The following is a 17,830-nucleotide window of genomic DNA, read 5'->3' as shown; positions in this document are numbered from 1 at the left end:
AAGAGGAAATGTAGCTATCCATTGAAAGAATTAAGCTTATAGTTAGTTTTACAGTAAAGTTTATTCCTTTCATTGAGTACCTCTTTATATTATTTAAATTAGTCAGATTCATCATGTTCACAAGTGATTCTTTGGTTCATGTTTATTACACTAAAGGATTTTTAATATTCATACTTTGAACTCATCAAGAAAGTAAATGAAGCTATTTCTTTGCCTGTGTTTTGACCCTTCCAGCATAAGCCAAATGTTTGTTTGCAGCCAAGGGAAAAAATACTAGATACTAGGTATCTGATACTTTTCCAGAATGCTCATACTCTCCCATCCGAATTGGAAGTGAAGGAGAGTGGCTACAGCTGAGCTCCCTGCAACTGAAGATGGGTCCAGGTTGCATAATGGAGGGTGACGGGTGGTATTTATGGCAAGAATGACCTGTCGCTGAGCACTACACCTGAAAGTAGAAAGCAAGTGTTTTCCTGGTTGTTCAATTTGCTGTTTAGAGATGCATCTTAAAATAGCCGTCACTGTGAGGTTAGACTATGCTCCATGACAGACTAAGTGTTGGATTAATCTCTCTTGGCCCTAAACTGTGCATCTATTTTAAGAGATGACCCTAAGAACTGACAGAGTATGCTGTACTAGTTCTGTGTTTTCTGGGCTGGGAAGATCAGCTATATACATCTATGGAGTTAAGGCTGTCATTATGTTTTAAGAATTCTTACACTGATTTATACGAGCTGCCTGCTTCCTTTGGTGTGACAGATTTCATTAAAATATATATTAGTGTGTGTGTGTTGGGAAAGATATACAGACAGCCAAAAACCATGTTTTCTTGTGTATTTTGAGCATAGAACAAAAACAACAAAATCCCAAGGGTTAGTTGATGATTACTGTAGTAAAATTGATAGCCTTTGCTCATATTCTCTGATTATAGCAGAATACTAGTCTCTTCTTGTTTTACCCCTTTGATGGTCAGTGTTCTTTGTTGCTGTGTTTCACCATTTATTGACTCTCAGACACATGCTTTGTGGTTATTCTTGTATTCTCATTAAAAACAAACATAGTTAAAGCCTTTAAGTCCTTTTATTGTTATTAAGTTTCTGCTGGAAAACCAGTGCTGAATTAAAGACACTTGTGTTTTCGCCTCTCGAGTGCCGGGTTTACAGGCACATCTATCCTGTCCAGCCAAGGTTCAATTCTGAGACAATAAAGGTATAAAAATCTATGCCTTCTAGAAATCTTAGGTTCTAGTATATAAGAATAATCTATAATACCAGACACTAAAGTGAGATGAATTGATGAGTGGTGATGATTCTGCATTCATTAAGAGTAGGGCATAGTCACTGGGATTCAGGGCAGAAATAAGAATGAAGCTTGAATTGATGTTTAAATTAAGGGAGGCTCTGATAAACATGAATCAGCAGGTACAAAGAACAGGAAGCTGAGCATGTGTTTTGGTAGAAGTGTTAGAAAATAAAGTTGGGGGCTGGAGACATGGCTCAGCAGTTAGAGCACTGATTGCTCTTCCAGAGGTCCTGAGTTCAATTCCCAGCAACCACATGGTGGCTTAAAACCATCTATAATGGGGATCCGATGCCCTCTTCTGGTGTGTCTGAAGACAGTGAGAGTGTACTCACATACATGAAATAAATAAATCTAAAAAAAAAAAAAAAGAAGAAGAAGAAGAAAGAAAATGAAATTGGAGGTGTGGGTAAAAATGTGGATTTAGAAAGTGTTTTTATTATCTAGCCCACATGGGAGAAACTGGTATCTGTACAATATAGTTAGCATACATATCAGTAAAAATGTAGCCAATAAAATGTTAAGAATAATTTACACCCAGACATTTGGGGCTGATAAGGTAAAGGCTTTTGTCACTAAGCCTGACTATCTAAGTTTGATTCTGGCAGTATGTACACACACATGATTAAATGTTAAAACAACAACAAAAACAAAACAAAACAAAACAAAAAAAAAAAACAAGAAATGGCATTCAGAAAAATAAAAGAACAGAACGAGCTTGAGTTCTGGTCCTCCCAAAGCCTATGGAGTAGGACACTATCCCATTGGAATTGCTCAGTTTACATTGGAGACAGGCTGTGAAAAAGGAACAGAGTCAGCATTCTGCACTGGGCAGTGAGCATCGTCCCTCACTGGGCAGTGAGCATCGTAGAGACGGGTTGAAATGGTAGTAGAGTGTGCAGGTGATGACGATGCAATTGGCAGTGCTGAAGGGTAAGACCCTGAGTGAGGGCTATATTCCATCTCCGAGGGTCAGACGGAGAAACCTGAGCCATGAAAACAAAATGGCAGAAGTGAAGAACAATACCCACTGCTAAGTTAGCCAGTACTGAGCATTGAGAGGATGCACAGAAGAGCAAGGAGTATCGTTCATTGAGTTTTGTGTACAGATCATTTTTAAGACCTAATGGCTACACTCTTTAGTGTAGTATCCCAAGCTAAAAGTGGTTTGTTAAGGTAAAACTTAAAAAAATAACTCATACTGTGGCTGATACACTAGCTAAGAGTCAGTGTCTTTAGATGCAGCTGAATTGGACAGCACTGGTGTAGCACGTGCTCATTTATTTTTAAATGTATGCCTTGGCCTTCTTGACTTGGGTCCTGGAAACCTGAGTTAGGGACTGCAGGCAAATGAAGAAAGAACAGGTACTCAGACACATGTACAGAAAAGTTCTGTGAGCATGCACCACGATGCCTGGAATCTATACCTGGGTTCTAGAATTGAGCCCTAGGGGTTGAAACAGTAAGGTCCTCCTTTACGGTTAGCCCACAGAAATGTGCTCTAAGAAGGTTCGAGAACTGAAGGATTGGTTCTCAACTTGGATTTTTAGGTTGCTAAGAACTTAATTTGTGGATCATCCATTGATGAATTCAAACTGAATGAGCTGTTAGGTGGTAGGACCTGGCCAGGGAATTAGAATAATGAGGCATGCTTTTGACAGGTAAGTCTTTTTGAGTAATTTGTTTAGTGACACACAGCACACATGAAGACAAGAAGCCAGCTTACTGTAGTAAAGTTCTCTTCACCATGAGGGTCTCAGAGATTGAACTCAAGTTGTCAGGCCTGGTAGAAAGCACCTTCCCTCCCTGAGCTATCTCAACTGTCTTTGACAGATATCTCTTATTCCTGTCCTCTTCCTGTAACTTGATCTCAATATCTGTCATTAGTGAATGGCTTTCTTCTGCCACATCTGTTTGTGGTGATGTTTGGCATTACTACAGGCCCAGAAACACAGACAAGTGACTGTGAACTGAAGCCTCCAAAACTCTGAGCCAGAGTAAACCACTCCTCTCACGTTGTGATCTCCAGTCTACCACTGTGACACAAGACTGTCAAACCCCAGACACCATTTTGTTTGCTCTACTCCTCCTGTACCACAGGGCTTGTCTAAGTCTTTGAAATGCTTTAATTCAGTCACTTATAACTAACTGATAAGGGAATCACAGAGTGTACCATATTTAACTTCTCAGTTGTTCACTTTAAGCTGTGGTTGATTGTTGTGGTTGATTATGTGCTGAGAGCACAAACATTGAAGTTGTAGTGAATAGTGTAAGACTGAGACATTGGGTTAGGAGAATGTGTCAAAGTCCTAAAGAAAAGGAAGCAAGAATCACTAAAGGAAGTAGGCTCTCACTGAAAGTAGGAATGAGAGCAGAGTGGAAGAGGAACCTAAGAGAAGATGCTATCAGGCAAGTGTGTACAATGGTAAAATGTTGACTCCATGGTGAATACCATGCAGTGCTCATTGACTTTTGGGAGGAGCTAGCCAGGCAATTGGGATGTTGTAAGGATCAAAACGATGAAAGGTGATGGGGCCTGCCTGTCCTAGCAATTGGGAGGAGAATATGGACAAATTAAAGAAGTAGCCTCAAGTGGGCCAGTGGACCAACATAAGGAATGAAGATGGCCTCTGAAGTTGGCTTTTCATATCTGCTTTGTGAACTTAGATATTTTCCATACCATTTAAAAACTTTATAATTTCCAAATCTTAACCTGGGGACAGCAATAATAAGTCTATTGGAATGTTAGTATATAAAACATCTGGTAAATTTCTTACCTCACAGTAGGTGTTAAATGATAGTTTCTGTTGTGGGGGATGGGAAAGATGAAGGGGAGTAAAGAAAGACATCTAGATTTTTTATTTGAACAGTTAAAAGAGCTAGATTAATTTGTCTGGGTTTTAGACAGATTGCCTCTGAGGAATCTATTTGAGAATGCTTCCTGGCAGTGACAAAGTGACACTCCTAGAAGATGTCTGAGTGGAAGGGATAGTTGGGAAGCACTCACTTACACATGACTGTATATGAAAGCAGATGAGATCACCCTCACAAGTAGTCAAGTTGAGAAGCCAGCATCCTAGAGAGCAGCATTGTATTGTGGAGGGAAGGAGAAGCAGCCTAGAAAGGACAGTGAAGTGAGGTGGTGAGAATGCAGTGAGATCAGGACGAATGCACAGGAGCACGTGGGAAGAATGATGAGAAGGGTTAGGGTAAGATCAACTCAGTAAAGCACAGAAGGACTTGGGAAGAGTGACCAGGGATTAGGGTAAGAGTAAGTTGAAGACTGTCTTTAGGTTTACCAACAGATTAGTTGTCAGTTACTTCTGTCGTGACATTTAGCAGTGATGGGAGATGTACCTAACTCTAATAGTTTAGAAAGCGAATGACTGATGAAGAAGAAAGAAAACAGATAAATCTGTAAGAAAGTGAGTGTAAATGCTGGCTAAAAGTGAGGAGAGAGGGAGACATTCTGACAGAATTGGCAGCCCAGAGAGTACAGCATTAGGGGCAGGATGATGAGTAACTGCACAGGCAGCAGAGCAGCCTTGTAATGTGTTGACTCTGGAAGGAAGCCTGCTGACCAGGAATGAAGTCCATGCTTCACAATGACTGTAACCAACCTCTGACAGTGAGCATGGAAGGTCAGTGTTCAGAATAACACCCTTTGAACATTATTGTTGTATTCTACTACTATCCCTCCCTCTCCCACCTCCTGGAAGGGTCTGCACAGACTGGCAGACACTATCAAAGTAATGATCCTGATCATAGAGAATAAAGTGCAATGGCTACTATGCAGCAGCACCTTCTCACTTGTAAAGATGTTATTTTTAATTATCTTGGGGGCCAGGGATTGCACGCCTGAGTGTGGTGTCTTCAGAGGCAAGAACAGAGCATTTGGACACCACAGAACTGGAATACTGACATAGGTGGTTAGAACTGAGCTCTAGTTACAGAAACAACACACACTTAACCACTGAGCCTTCTCTGGCCTACAGTAGTACCCTTTAACTCATTGTTACTGGATGTCATAGATTTTGGGGGAAAGGAGCCTGAGTTGAGCTTGCTGACTTGCACCTGTATTCTTAGTACTCAGATGAGAAGTTGAGGCAGATGGATCATGATCTTGTGAGATTAGTTCAAGACACCAAGAAGAGGGAGCAGCCAAAATGATGCATTGTGCTTATGAATGTGAGTATAAGGCAGTAGGACTATCATTGACCAAAATGGGGCATTTAAGCTTTATTTAGATATTATAAATAGTTAGCCATTTGATTGAATGGCTATGTGTTAGGTACTGTTCCTGATGCTAGAGATGGAAAAAAATGAGTATAATTTACCTGCCTTTTGGCACTGAACATTCAGGAATGTGGTGAGGGCCCAGGGAGATGGCTCAGTTGGTAAGATCACTTGCTGCTCGGGCTTTAGGACATGAGTTCAGATTCCCAGAAGCCACATAAAATGCTGGCATGGCTACATACATACCTGAACCCCAGGGAGCTGAGGCCAAGGCAGAGACACAAGCATTGCTAAGGCTTGCTGATCACTACCTAGCTTAGCTCCAGTTCCAGTGAGAGATACAGTCTTCAGAGATAAGGTAGAGAGTGATAGAGCAGGACACCCAGTGTCTTCCTCTGGCTTCCGCGAGTGTGCTGTGAATGTGCACACCAAATGCAAAACAAATGGGATGAAATAGAAAAAAAAATCAAGGACAAAACCAGGAAATGATTAAGACAGAAAGTATTTCAGAATGACATTTCTTTTTTTTTTTTTTATATATTTTTTTTTTTTATTAACTTGAGTATTTCTTATATACATTTCGAGTGTTATTCCCTTTCCCGGTTTCCGGGCAAACATCCCCCTCCCCCCTCCCCTTCCTTATGGGTGTTCCCCTCCCAAACCTCCCCCCATTGCCGCCCTCCCCCCATAGACTAGTTCACTGGGGGTTCAGTCTTAGCAGGACCCAGGGCTTCCCCTTCCACTGGTGCTCTTACTAGGATATTCATTGCTACCTATGGGGTCAGAGTCCAGGGTCAGTCCATGTATAGTCTTTAGGTAGTGGCTTAGTCCCTGGAAGCTCTGGTTGCTTGGCATTGTTGTACTTTTGGGGTCTCGAGTCCCTTCAAGCTCTTCCAGTTCTTTCTCTGATTCCTTCAATAGGGGACCTATTCTCAGTTCAGTGGTTTGCTGCTGGCATTCGCCTCTATATTTGCTGTATTCTGGCTGTGTCTCTCAGGAGCGATCTACATCCGGCTCCTGTCGGTCTGCACTTCTTTGCTTCATCCATCTTGTCTAATTGGGTGGCTGTATATGTGTGGGCCACATGTGGGGCAGGCTCTGAATGGGTGTTCCTTCAGTCTCTGTTTTAATCTTTGCCTCTCCCTTCCCTGCCAAGGGTATTCTTTTTCCTCATTTAAAGAAGGAGTGAAGCATTCACATTTTGATCATCTGTCTTGAGTTTCGTTTGTTCTAGGGATCTAGGGTAATTCAAGCATTTGGGCTAATAGCCACTTATCAATGAGTGCATACCATGTATGTCTTTCTGTGATTGGGTTAGCTCACTCAGGATGATATTTTCCAGTTCCAACCATTTGCCTACGAATTTCATAAACTCGTTGTTTTTGATAGCTGAGTAATATTCCATTGTGTAGATGTACCACATTTTCTGTATCCATTCCTCTGTTGAAGGGCATCTGGGTTCTTTCCATTTTCTGGCTATTATAAATAAGGCTGCGATGAACATAGTGGAGCACGTGTCTCTTTTATATGTTGAGGCATCTTTTGGGTATATGCCCAAGAGAGGTATAGCTGGATCCTCAGGCAGTTCAATGTCCAATTTTCTGAGGAACCTCCAGACTGATTTCCAGAATGGTTTTACCAGTCTGCAATCCCACCAACAATGGAGGAGTGTTCCTCTTTCTCCACATCCTCGCCAGCATCTGCTGTCACCTGAGTTTTTGATCTTAGCCAATCGCACTGGTGTGAGGTGAAATCTCAGGGTTGTTTTGATTTGCATTTCCCTTATGACTAAAGATGTTGAACATTTCTTTAGGTGTTTCTCAGCCATTCGGCATTCCTCAGCTGTGAATTCTTTGTTTAGCTCTGAACCCCATTTTTTAATAGGGTTATTTGTTTCCCTGCGGTCTAACTTCTTGAGTTCTTTGTATATTTTGGATATAAGGCCTCTATCTGTTGTAGGATTGGTAAACATCTTTTCCCAATCTGTTGGTTGCCGTTTTGTCCTAACCACAGTGTCCTTTGCCTTACAGAAGCTTTGCAGTTTTATGAGATCCCATTTGTCGATTCTTGATCTTAGAGCATAAGCCATTGGTGTTTTGTTCAGGAAATTTTTTCCAGTGCCCATGTGTTCCAGATGCTTCCCTAGTTTTTCTTCTATTAGTTTGAGTGTGTCTGGTTTGATGTGGAGGTCCTTGATCCACTTGGACTTAAGCTTTGTACAGGGTGATAAGCATGGATCGATCTGCATTCTTCTACATGTTGCCCTCCAGTTGAACCAGCACCATTTGCTGAAAATGCTATCTTTTTTCCATTGGATGGTTTTGGCTCCTTTGTCAAAAATCAAGTGACCATAGGTGTGTGGGTTCATTTCTGGGTCTTCAATTCTATTCCATTGGTCTATCTGTCTGTCTCTGTACCAATACCATGCAGTTTTTATCACTATTGCTCTGTAATACTGCTTGAGTTCAGGGATAGTGATTCCCCCTGAAGTCCTTTTATTGTTGAGGATAGCTTTAGCTATCCTGGGTTTTTTGTTATTCCAGATGAATTTGCAAATTGTTCTGTCTAACTCTTTGAAGAATTGGATTGGTATTTTGATGGGGATTGCATTGAATCTGTAGATTGCTTTTGGTAAAATGGCCATTTTTACTATATTAATCCTGCCAATCCATGAGCATGGGAGATCTTTCCATCTTCTGAGGTCTTCTTCAATTTCTTTCCTCAGTGTCTTGAAGTTCTTATTGTACAGATCTTTTACTTGCTTGGTTAAAGTCACACCGAGGTACTTTATATTATTTGGGTCTATTATGAAGGGTGTCGTTTCCCTAATTTCTTTCTCGGCTTGTTTCTCTTTTGTATAGAGGAAGGCAACTGATTTATTTGAGTTAATTTTATACCCAGCCACTTTGCTGAAGTTGTTTATCAGCTTTAGTAGTTCTCTGGTGGAACTTTTGGGATCACTTAGATATACTATCATGTCATCTGCAAATAGTGATATTTTGACCTCTTCTTTTCCGATCTGTATCCCTTTGATCTCCTTTTGTTGTCTGATTGCTCTGGCTAGAACTTCAAGAACTATATTGAATAAGTAGGGAGAGAGTGGGCAGCCTTGTCTAGTCCCTGATTTTAGTGGGATTGCTTCAAGTGTCTCTCCATTTAGTTTAATGTTAGCAACTGGTTTGCTGTATATGGCTTTTACTATGTTTAGGTATGGGCCTTGAATTCCTATTCTTTCCAGGACTTTTATCATGAAGGGGTGTTGAATTTTGTCAAATGCTTTCTCAGCATCTAATGAAATGATCATGTGGTTCTGTTCTTTCAGTTTGTTTATATAATGGATCACGTTGATGGTTTTCCGTATATTAAACCATCCCTGCATGCCTGGGATGAAGCCTACTTGATCATGGTGGATGATTGTTTTGATGTGCTCTTGAATTCGGTTTGCCAGAATTTTATTGAGTATTTTTACGTCGATATTCATAAGGGAAATTGGTCTGAAGTTCTCTTTCTTTGTTGTGTCTTTGTGTGGTTTAGGTATAAGAGTAATTGTGGCTTCGTAGAAGGAATTCGGTAGGGCTCCATCTGTTTCAATTTTGTGGAATAGTTTGGATAATATTGGTATGAGGTCTTCTATGAAGGTTTGATAGAATTCTGCACTAAACCCGTCTGGACCTGGGCTCTTTTTGGTTGGGAGACCTTTAATGACTGCTTCTATTTCCTTAGGAGTTATGGGGTTGTTTAACTGGTTTATCTGTTCCTGATTTAACTTCGATACCTGGTATCTGTCTAGGAAATTGTCCATTTCCTGAAGATTTTCAAATTTTGTTGAATATAGGTTTTTATAGTAAGATCTGATGATTTTTTGAATTTCCTCCGAATCTGTAGTTTTGTCTCCCTTTTCATTTCTGATTTTGTTAATTTGGACACACTCTCTGTGTCCTCTCGTTAGTCTGGCTAAGGGTTTATCTATCTTGTTGATTTTCTCAAAGAACCAACTTTTGGTTCTGTTGATTCTTTCTATGGTCCTTTTTGTTTCTACCTGGTTGATTTCAGCTCTGAGTTTGATTATTTCCTGCCTTCTACTCCTCCTGGGTGTATTTGCTTCTTTTTGTTCTAGAGCTTTTAGGTGTGCTGTCAAGCTGCTGACATATGCTCTTTCCTGTTTCTTTCTGCAGGCACTCAGCGCTATGAGTTTTCCTCTTAGCACAGCTTTCATTGTGTCCCATAAGTTTGAGTATGTTGTATCTTCATTTTCATTAAATTCTAAAAAGTTTTTAATTTCTTTCTTTATTTCTTCCTTGACCAGGTTATCATTGAGTAGAGCATTGTTCAATTTCCACGTATATGTGGGCATTCTTCCCTTATTGTTATTGAAGACCAGTTTTAGGCCGTGGTGGTCCGATAGCACGCATGGGATTATTTCTATCTTTCTGTACCTGTTGAGGCCCGTTTTTTGACCAATTATATGGTCAATTTTGGAGAAAGTACCATGAGGAGCTGAGAAGAAGGTATATCCTTTTGCTTTAGGATAGAATGTTCTATAAATATCCGTTAAGTCCATTTGGCTCATGACTTCTCTTAGTCTGTCTACATCACTGTTTAATTTCTGTTTCCATGATCTGTCCATTGATGAGAGTGGGGTGTTGAAATCTCCCACTATTATTGTGTGAGGTGCAATGTGTGTTTTGAGCTTTAGTAAGGTTTCTTTTACGTATGTAGGTGCCCTTGTATTTGGGGCATAGATATTTAGGATTGAGAGTTCATCTTGGTTAATTTTTCCTTTGATGAATATGAAGTGTCCTTCCTTATCTTTTTTGATGACTTTTAGTTGGAAATTGATTTTATTTGATATTAGAATGGCTACTCCAGCTTGCTTCTTCTGACCATTTGCTTGGAAAGTTGTTTTCCAGCCTTTCACTCTGAGGTAGTGTCTGTCTTTGTCTCTGAGGTGTGTTTCCTGTAGGCAGCAGAATGCAGGGTCCTCGTTGCGTATCCAGTTTGTTAATCTATGTCTTTTTATTGGGGAGTTGAGGCCATTGATATTGAGAGATATTAAGGAATAGTGATTATTGCTTCCCGTTATATTCATATTTGGATGTGAGGTTATGTTTGTGTGCTTTCATTCTCTTTGTTTTGTTGCCAAGACGATTAGTTTCTTGCTTCTTCTAGGGTATAGCTTGCCTCCTTATGTTGGGCTTTACCATTTATTATCCTTTGTAGTGCTGGATTTGTAGAAAGATATTGTGTAAATTTGGTTTTGTCATGGAATATCTTGGTTTCTCCATCAATGTTAATTGAGAGTTTTGCTGGATACAGTAACCTGGGCTGGCATTTGTGTTCTCTTAGGGTCTGTATGACATCAGTCCAGGATCTTCTGGCCTTCATAGTTTCTGGCGAGAAGTCTGGTGTGATTCTGATAGTTCTCCCTTTATATGTTACTTGACCTTTTTCCCTTACTGCTTTTAATATTCTTTCTTTATTTTGTGCGTTTGGTGTTTTGACAATTATGTGACGGGAGGTGTTTCTTTTCTGGTCCAATCTATTTGGAGTTCTGTAGGCTTCTTGTATGTCTATGGGTATCTCTTTTTTTAGGTTAGGGAAGTTTTCTTCTATGATTTTGTTGAAGATATTTACTGGTCCTTTGAGCTGGGAGTCTTCACTCTCTTCTATATATACCTATTATCCTTAGGTTTGATCTTCTCATTGAGTCCTGGATTTCCTGTATGTTTTGGACCAGTAGCTTTTTCCGCTTTACATTATCTTTGACAGTTGAGTCAATGATTTCTATGGAATCTTCTGCTCCTGAGATTCTCTCTTCCATCTCTTGTATTCTGTTGGTGAAGCTTGTATCTACAGCTCCTTGTCTCTTCTTTTGGTTTTCTATATCCAGGGTTGTTTCCATGTGTTCTTTCTTGATTGCTTCTATTTCCATTTTTAATTCCTTCAACTGTTTGATTGTGTTTTCCTGGAATTCTTTCAGGGATTTTTGCGATTCCTCTCTGTAGGCTTCTACTTGTTTATTTATGTTTTCCTGTGTTTCCCTAAGTGTGTTCATGTCTTTCTTGAAGTCCTCCAGCATCATGATCAAATATGATTTTGAAACTAGATCTTGCTTTTCTGGTGTGTTTGGATATTCCATGTTTGTTTTGGTGGGAGAATTGGGCTCGGATGATGGCATGTAGTCTTGGTTTCTGTTGCTTGGGTTCCTGCGCTTGCCTCTCGCCATCAGATTATCTCTAGTGTTACTTTGTTCTGCTGTTTCTGACAGTGGCTAGACTGTCCTATAAGCCTGTGTGTCAGGAGTGCTGTAGACCTGTTTTCCTCTCTTTCAGTCAGTTATGGGGACAGAGTGTTCTGCTTTCGGGCGTGTAGTTTTTCCTCTCTACAGGTCTTCAGCTGTTCCTGTGGGCCTGTGTCTTGAGTTCACCAGGCAGCTTTCTTGCAGCAGAAAATTTGGTCTTACCTGTGGTCCCGAGGCTCAGGTTTGCTCGTGGGGTGCTGCCCAGGGGCTCTCTGCAGCGGCAGCAACCAGGAAGACCTGTGCCGCCCCTTCCGGGAGCTTCAGTGCACCAGGGTTCCAGATGGTCTTTGGCTTTTTCCTCTGGTGTCCGAGATGTGTGTGCAGGGAGCAGTCTCTTCTGGTTTCCCAGGCTTGTCTGCCTCTCTGAAGGTTTAGCTCTCCCTCCCACGGGATTTGGGTGCAGAGAACTGTTTATCAGGTCTGTTTCCTTCACGGTCCGGCGGTGTCTCTGGCAGGGGTCCTGCCGCTCCCCCACAGGAGCCCAGAGGCCTTATACAGTTTCCTCTTGGGCCAGGGATGTGGGCAGGGGTGAGCAGTGTTGGTGGTCCCTTCCACTCTGCAGCCTCAGGAGTGCCCACCTGACCAGGCGGTTGGGTCTCTCTCTCACCGGGTCTGGGAGCAGAGAGCTGCTGCGGGCCGGGACCCGCGGGTGTCCAGAATGGCATTTCTAAAGAAAGGTTTGAACTGAAACCAGAACAATCACTAAAGAGTCAACCATCCAAAGATCTAGAAGCAAAAGCAGCCCTGCTCAAGCTGGAGAGTGTGTGCAAAAGCCCTGTTAAAAAGAACACTAACTTGTTTTGGGACAGAAGTGTAAGGAGCAGACCCAGCCAGAAAGACTGAAACAAGATGAGGTCTGAGGTGTTGGCTCACAAGGGTCTTGTATGCCCTGCTGTAGAGTTTGGTAGATTACTGGTGGTAGAAATGAAGGCAGCGTATTGAACTGCGTATTGAACTTGAGTTGCTCAGGGAGAGATACCCAGCTGAAGAATGTTATCAGACTTAACTATAATCCAACTATGCCTTGCTTTATATTATTCATCAAAATAATTAGTTAGATTATATAGACCTTAAACAGATGGCATATTCATAATATGGAGGCTTGCAGAATTTGTGAATGTGATGGTGGACTCCAAGGATTCTGGGATCTATAAGCAATTTTTAAAATAATGAACATCATGTTAGATATCATCATAACCTGAATGATAACTAGACATTTGTGGTTAGAATATCTCAGGACTTCAGGGGATGTAAAGAATGCTTTCCATATTGAACTGTCAGCACTTCCTTGGGTATCATGCTGTAAGGATTCTGTACAGCGTCTGTTCAGACAGAATTCTGTTCTCAGACCTGTTTTTCCGTGGAGTATGTCACAGTGATTGAGTCATTTGTTAGCCAAGGTCATACTTAAAGGATCTTTTATGGAACATTTCAAACTTGTAAATTCACAAGGTACATTAAGGCATAGTAATTACACTTTCTTTTTTATTGGTTTACAATATAAGATTTTTACCTATGAAAAACTAACTTGATCATTAGGAGTGTGTCCTCCCCTTTGTGAGGGGTGGAGGAAAGCGGTAGAGACTGAATGTTAGCCTTTGTCACTGGGAAGCGAGCCCTTTACTACTGAGCTTCAGCTCCAGCCCCAGAAATAGTGTGTGTACAGGGAGGCTGTGCAGACAGACAGACAGACAGATAGACAGACAGACAGACACTGTAATATAGACCTGGCCGGTCTCCAATTTCAAAGAGCTCTCTAAAGCTGAGATTAAAGGTATGCACTACAGTACTTGGCAGAAATGACTTTTGAAGTTGACAAGAGGCATGAATTTTAGGGAGGTCAGAGTATCTGCTTTGCACCAAGAACCAGAGTCTCTAAATGTTCAGTGATGAGTTCATAACTGGGGCCTCACTTGGGTCACCTCACTTACCATGGTGCTGATTCAAAGGTGAACACATTAAACTTTCTGAAACCACTTCCTAACAAAATACATAATTTCCATTCAGCCTACTTCATCTTCAGGTTCAATCCTAAGATTTAGCCAACCCACAAATGAAGTATTTGGGTAGTGGGTGCAATATATCTCTTCGGCTAAACTTTTTGAGTGTTGATTTTGTTTTGAGACAGGGATTCACTACAGAGCTGTAGCTTTCCTGAAACTCACTGTGTAGACCAGGCCTAGCCTTGAATCCAAAGAGATGCACTACCTCTGCCTCCTGAGGGCCACCTCACCCACTAACTTCTGAGATTAAAAAAAAGAATAAAGTATTACAACGTTTTATTTAGGTTGCATTAGATGGTATAGGTAAACTAGTGATGATTTAAATTTGTGGGAGGATGTTGTGTGTATGTACTATACAGAACGATGCCATTTTGTAGATTAAGCATCTGTAGTTTATAGCATATGGTGACAGAAAGGGGAGTGACCAAGCCAGCTCAGTCAGTCAACAGCGTCTCAAGGGAGGGAGCAAGGATTGAAAAGAAAAAGACAATTAGACAACATTATAACACAACTCCAGCCAGTTTTGAAGCTGAAAGGAGTTTTTCTCCAGCCTGCTTTTATACCATTTTAACTACGTGAAAAGAATGAGGTCGGTTCTAGGTCAAGGAACAAGGCAGTAAACAAAATGTCAAGGAACAAGCAAGGCAATAAACAAAGTACCCGGACCACCGTTTCTAGGGGCTTATCATGATGTCCAAGATAAAAGGAAGGCCACATATTCCTCAGCTGAGTTTGCCTTGAGCTTTGTATTAGCCCAAGTGTAAATATTCTTATCTGAGCCTACTTCCCTGTCCTAGCCCAAAGTCAAATTCCTGCCTGAGCCTACTTCCATGTCCTGACCCAATGTCAAATTCTTGCCAAGTTTCTAGAAGCCCCAAAAGCTCTCCATGGGGGAGTCCTGAAATTAACTCCTTGTAGATACTGAAGGATGGCTCCTGAGGATTCCTGGAGTTCACAGTGGAAATTGAGATTTATTTGGATGCAAGTGTCCAGTCAGGAGTTGTTAGTTGATAATCATGTAGTATCTCTCACTTGGTGATTTTTACTGTTTTCCCAAATGATTAAAGTGCTACAAGCATAGTTGTAAAGTAAGTTTTATCTCTCACCTGCATTTGTGTTTCCTGACATGCTATATCCTCATAGTCCCGCTCAACTCAGTAAGTAAGGGAGGCAGTAGCTAATGTGGCGAACAGTACTGTGGTATGAACTGTAGTAAGGGGTTTTAAGCATTGACTTACCCTTATGTCAGATCTCTGAAGGAGAACAGTCTTGTAAGTTCTTTTCCTTCCAGCCCATGCACATGATGAATCAGACCTGGAGACTGCGTACATCAGCATAGAGTCAGCTCATACAAACAGTTTTGACACATTTTTTTCTAGTTTCCCTAATAAGGAAAGGAGCTAAGCTAGTTTATACCCAAGACATCAGAAGCATAAGATTTAGCTCAGTGGTAGAGTGCTTGCCTAGGAAGCGCAAGGCCCTGGGTTCGGTCCCCAGCTCCGAAAAAAAAAGAACCAAAAAAAAAAAAAATACAGTTAAAAAATTCTGTTTGTAGTAGTGACTGTGTGTACATGCATATATACCTACACACATTCATAGGTAGATAGAAAGATAGATAGATAGATAGAAAGATAGATAGATAGATAGATAGATAGATAGATAGATAGATAGATAGATAGATAGATAGATAGATAGATAGATAGATAGTTGATTTTGCATGTAAACCCACCTAGGACGGGAATGATGGTGGTATTGGACTGGAACCCAAGTACTTAAGATGCTGAGGCAGGAGGATTGTTGAGTTTGAGATCAGCAGAGTTATATAGTGAATTCTAGACCAGCCTTTGTTACATAGCGAGGCCCTGTTTAAAAAGAATAAAGTGGGGCTGGGGATTTAGCTCAGTGGTAGAGCGCTTACCTAGGAAGCGCAAGGCCCTGGGTTCGGTCCCCAGCTCCGGAAAAAAAAAAAAAAAAAGAACCAAAAAAAAAGAATAAAGTGAGGAAACATTCAATTTTGTTTGCAAGCTAAAAAATAAAACAAAATTTATATTAGTAAGGACATGTTTGCTTAATTGTTTCTAAATGAAAAATATCTATATTTCATTCTTCTGCTAGTTAATTTTTTATTCTTGTATTTTCTGCTTTGGTTTGTTTTTTTGAGACAGAATTTCTCTGTTTAGCCCTGCCTATCCCGGAACTTGATCTGTAGACAAAGCTGGCCTTGAACTCAGCCATCTGCCTGCCTCTGCTCACTAGTGCTGTGATTAAAGATGTGCAACACCACCACCTTTACTCCTGTCTTTTCCTGCCATGTGAACTGTGTTGTTGATTGCAGATTGTAATAAACAGTAATGATGGTTTATGTTTATACATTTTATATGCTTCTGTGTATCCTCCCAGGGATCGGTATTTCAGAAATCTCAGTCCTCACGAGCTGGGTAGATATCATTAAGCCCTTTGTTTTTGTGTATTGTTAAAAAAGCAAAAACAAAACCTAACATTTTAAAGCTTTAAAATGTTTATGTGGATTTTTTCACCATTATTTTCAAAACAGAAAGCATTATAATGCTTTTTCTTTCTGTCGCTTTTTTAGGTCAGCAGCAAGGACAGGATGGAGTGAAAGTCCAGCAAGCTACTATAGCTCCTGTAACGGTGGCAGTTGGAGGGATCGCTAATGCGACAATAGGTGCTGTTAGTCCTGACCAACTCACACAAGTGCATTTGCAGCAAGGCCAGCAGACCTCTGATGCCGAGGTGCAACCTGGCAAGAGGCTTCGAAGAGTTGCCTGCTCGTGTCCTAACTGTAGGGAAGGAGAAGGAAGGTAACTGCTGTTCTCACCCTGCCTCTCTGCAATTAAAGCAGTCGTGGCCGCTTCCTCTAAGCACTGGAGCCTCCTGAGTCTTCTCTCTCAGAAGCTGGAATGCAGTGTTATACAGGAGATTAGGTTGGGCTGTTTGAGACGCAGTCCTCTGCTCTCTGTTGTATAATTTTTTAATAAATGATTTCCCCTTTCACTTACTAGGTGAAAGCTTTGAACACCTCTTGATTTCAGACTGACTCCTGTGCCATGCTGTTTACCCGGTTGTCATGTATACACATGTATACAGTGTAGTAGTTTGGAATACACTCACAGTCATGTAGATATCACCAGTCTGTTTTAAGCCACCTTGTCATCTTCAAAAAGGCCTGGCCTCCAAACTCCTCAGCTCTACTAGGTTTTCCTGTACTAAGCATATCAAACAAATGGAATCATACAGTGTTTGAATGTTTGTGATGGCCCCTATGCTTCATCTGTGGACAAATAATGTTCCATTGTATGGAGTATTTAGTGTGTGTGTGTGTGTGTGTGTGTGTGTGTGTGTGTGTGTCTGTGTGTGTGTGTGTGTCTGAGTGTGTGTGTGTGTCTGTGGTGTACTTGTTTATCCCAGCACTGGTCACACAGCCGAGCTCTCTCCTTATGGACCATTATGAGTAATGCCACTGTTTGCGTGTATGTAAGTGTTTATGCAGACACTCGTTTTTGTTTCTTTCGTTCTTGGTGAGTGAGTGCATGTGCGCATGCAGAAATAGAGTTGCCAGGTTGTCTGGTAACTATATTTGACCATTTAAGGAACTGCTACACTATTTTTTTTAAAGTGGTTGTACTGTTCTGTGTTCCGGTCAACACTGTGTGAAGGTTTCGGTTTTCCCCTTAGATTGCTAGTCCTTGTCATTCCTGATTGCTTATGGTTTTTGAGTCAGTTAATAATAAGTCTGAAAGTGCTGTCACTGTGGTTTTGATTTAAATTTTCCTAGTGATTAGTGATATTAATCATCTTTTTGTGTGGTTTTGATAGTATATCATTGGAGAAAAGCATATTTAGATGAATTTTCCATGTTTAATTGCATCATTGAATGGTAGTTCTTTATATATTCAGCTCTTTATATATAAGATCTCACCAATACATGATTTGGAGATACTGTTTCCTAGTGTGTAAAATGGTCATATAC

At 40.9% G+C, this 17,830-nt stretch overlaps 1 protein-coding gene across 4 annotated transcripts in view; it reads left to right on the top strand.

The window, feature by feature from the left end:
- Sp4 (Sp4 transcription factor) overlaps nucleotides 1-17,830 on the top strand; it is a 64,751-nt gene that overhangs the window by 26,525 nt on the left and 20,396 nt on the right. For all 4 annotated transcript variants that reach the window (XM_087552295.1, XM_087552293.1, XM_087552294.1 and 1 more), the window contains exon 4: nucleotides 16,433-16,661. In XM_087552295.1, coding sequence (XP_087408421.1) covers nucleotides 16,433-16,661 — 229 coding nt within the window. The remainder of the gene's footprint in view (nucleotides 1-16,432; nucleotides 16,662-17,830) is intronic.

The sequence above is a fragment of the Rattus norvegicus genome, chromosome 6, assembly GCF_021556685.1.
Source record: "Rattus norvegicus strain SHRSP/BbbUtx chromosome 6, alternate assembly SHRSP_T2T, whole genome shotgun sequence".
Classification (NCBI taxonomy): Eukaryota; Metazoa; Chordata; class Mammalia; order Rodentia; family Muridae; genus Rattus; species Rattus norvegicus.
This window is presented reverse-complemented; position numbering and strand designations above follow the sequence as displayed.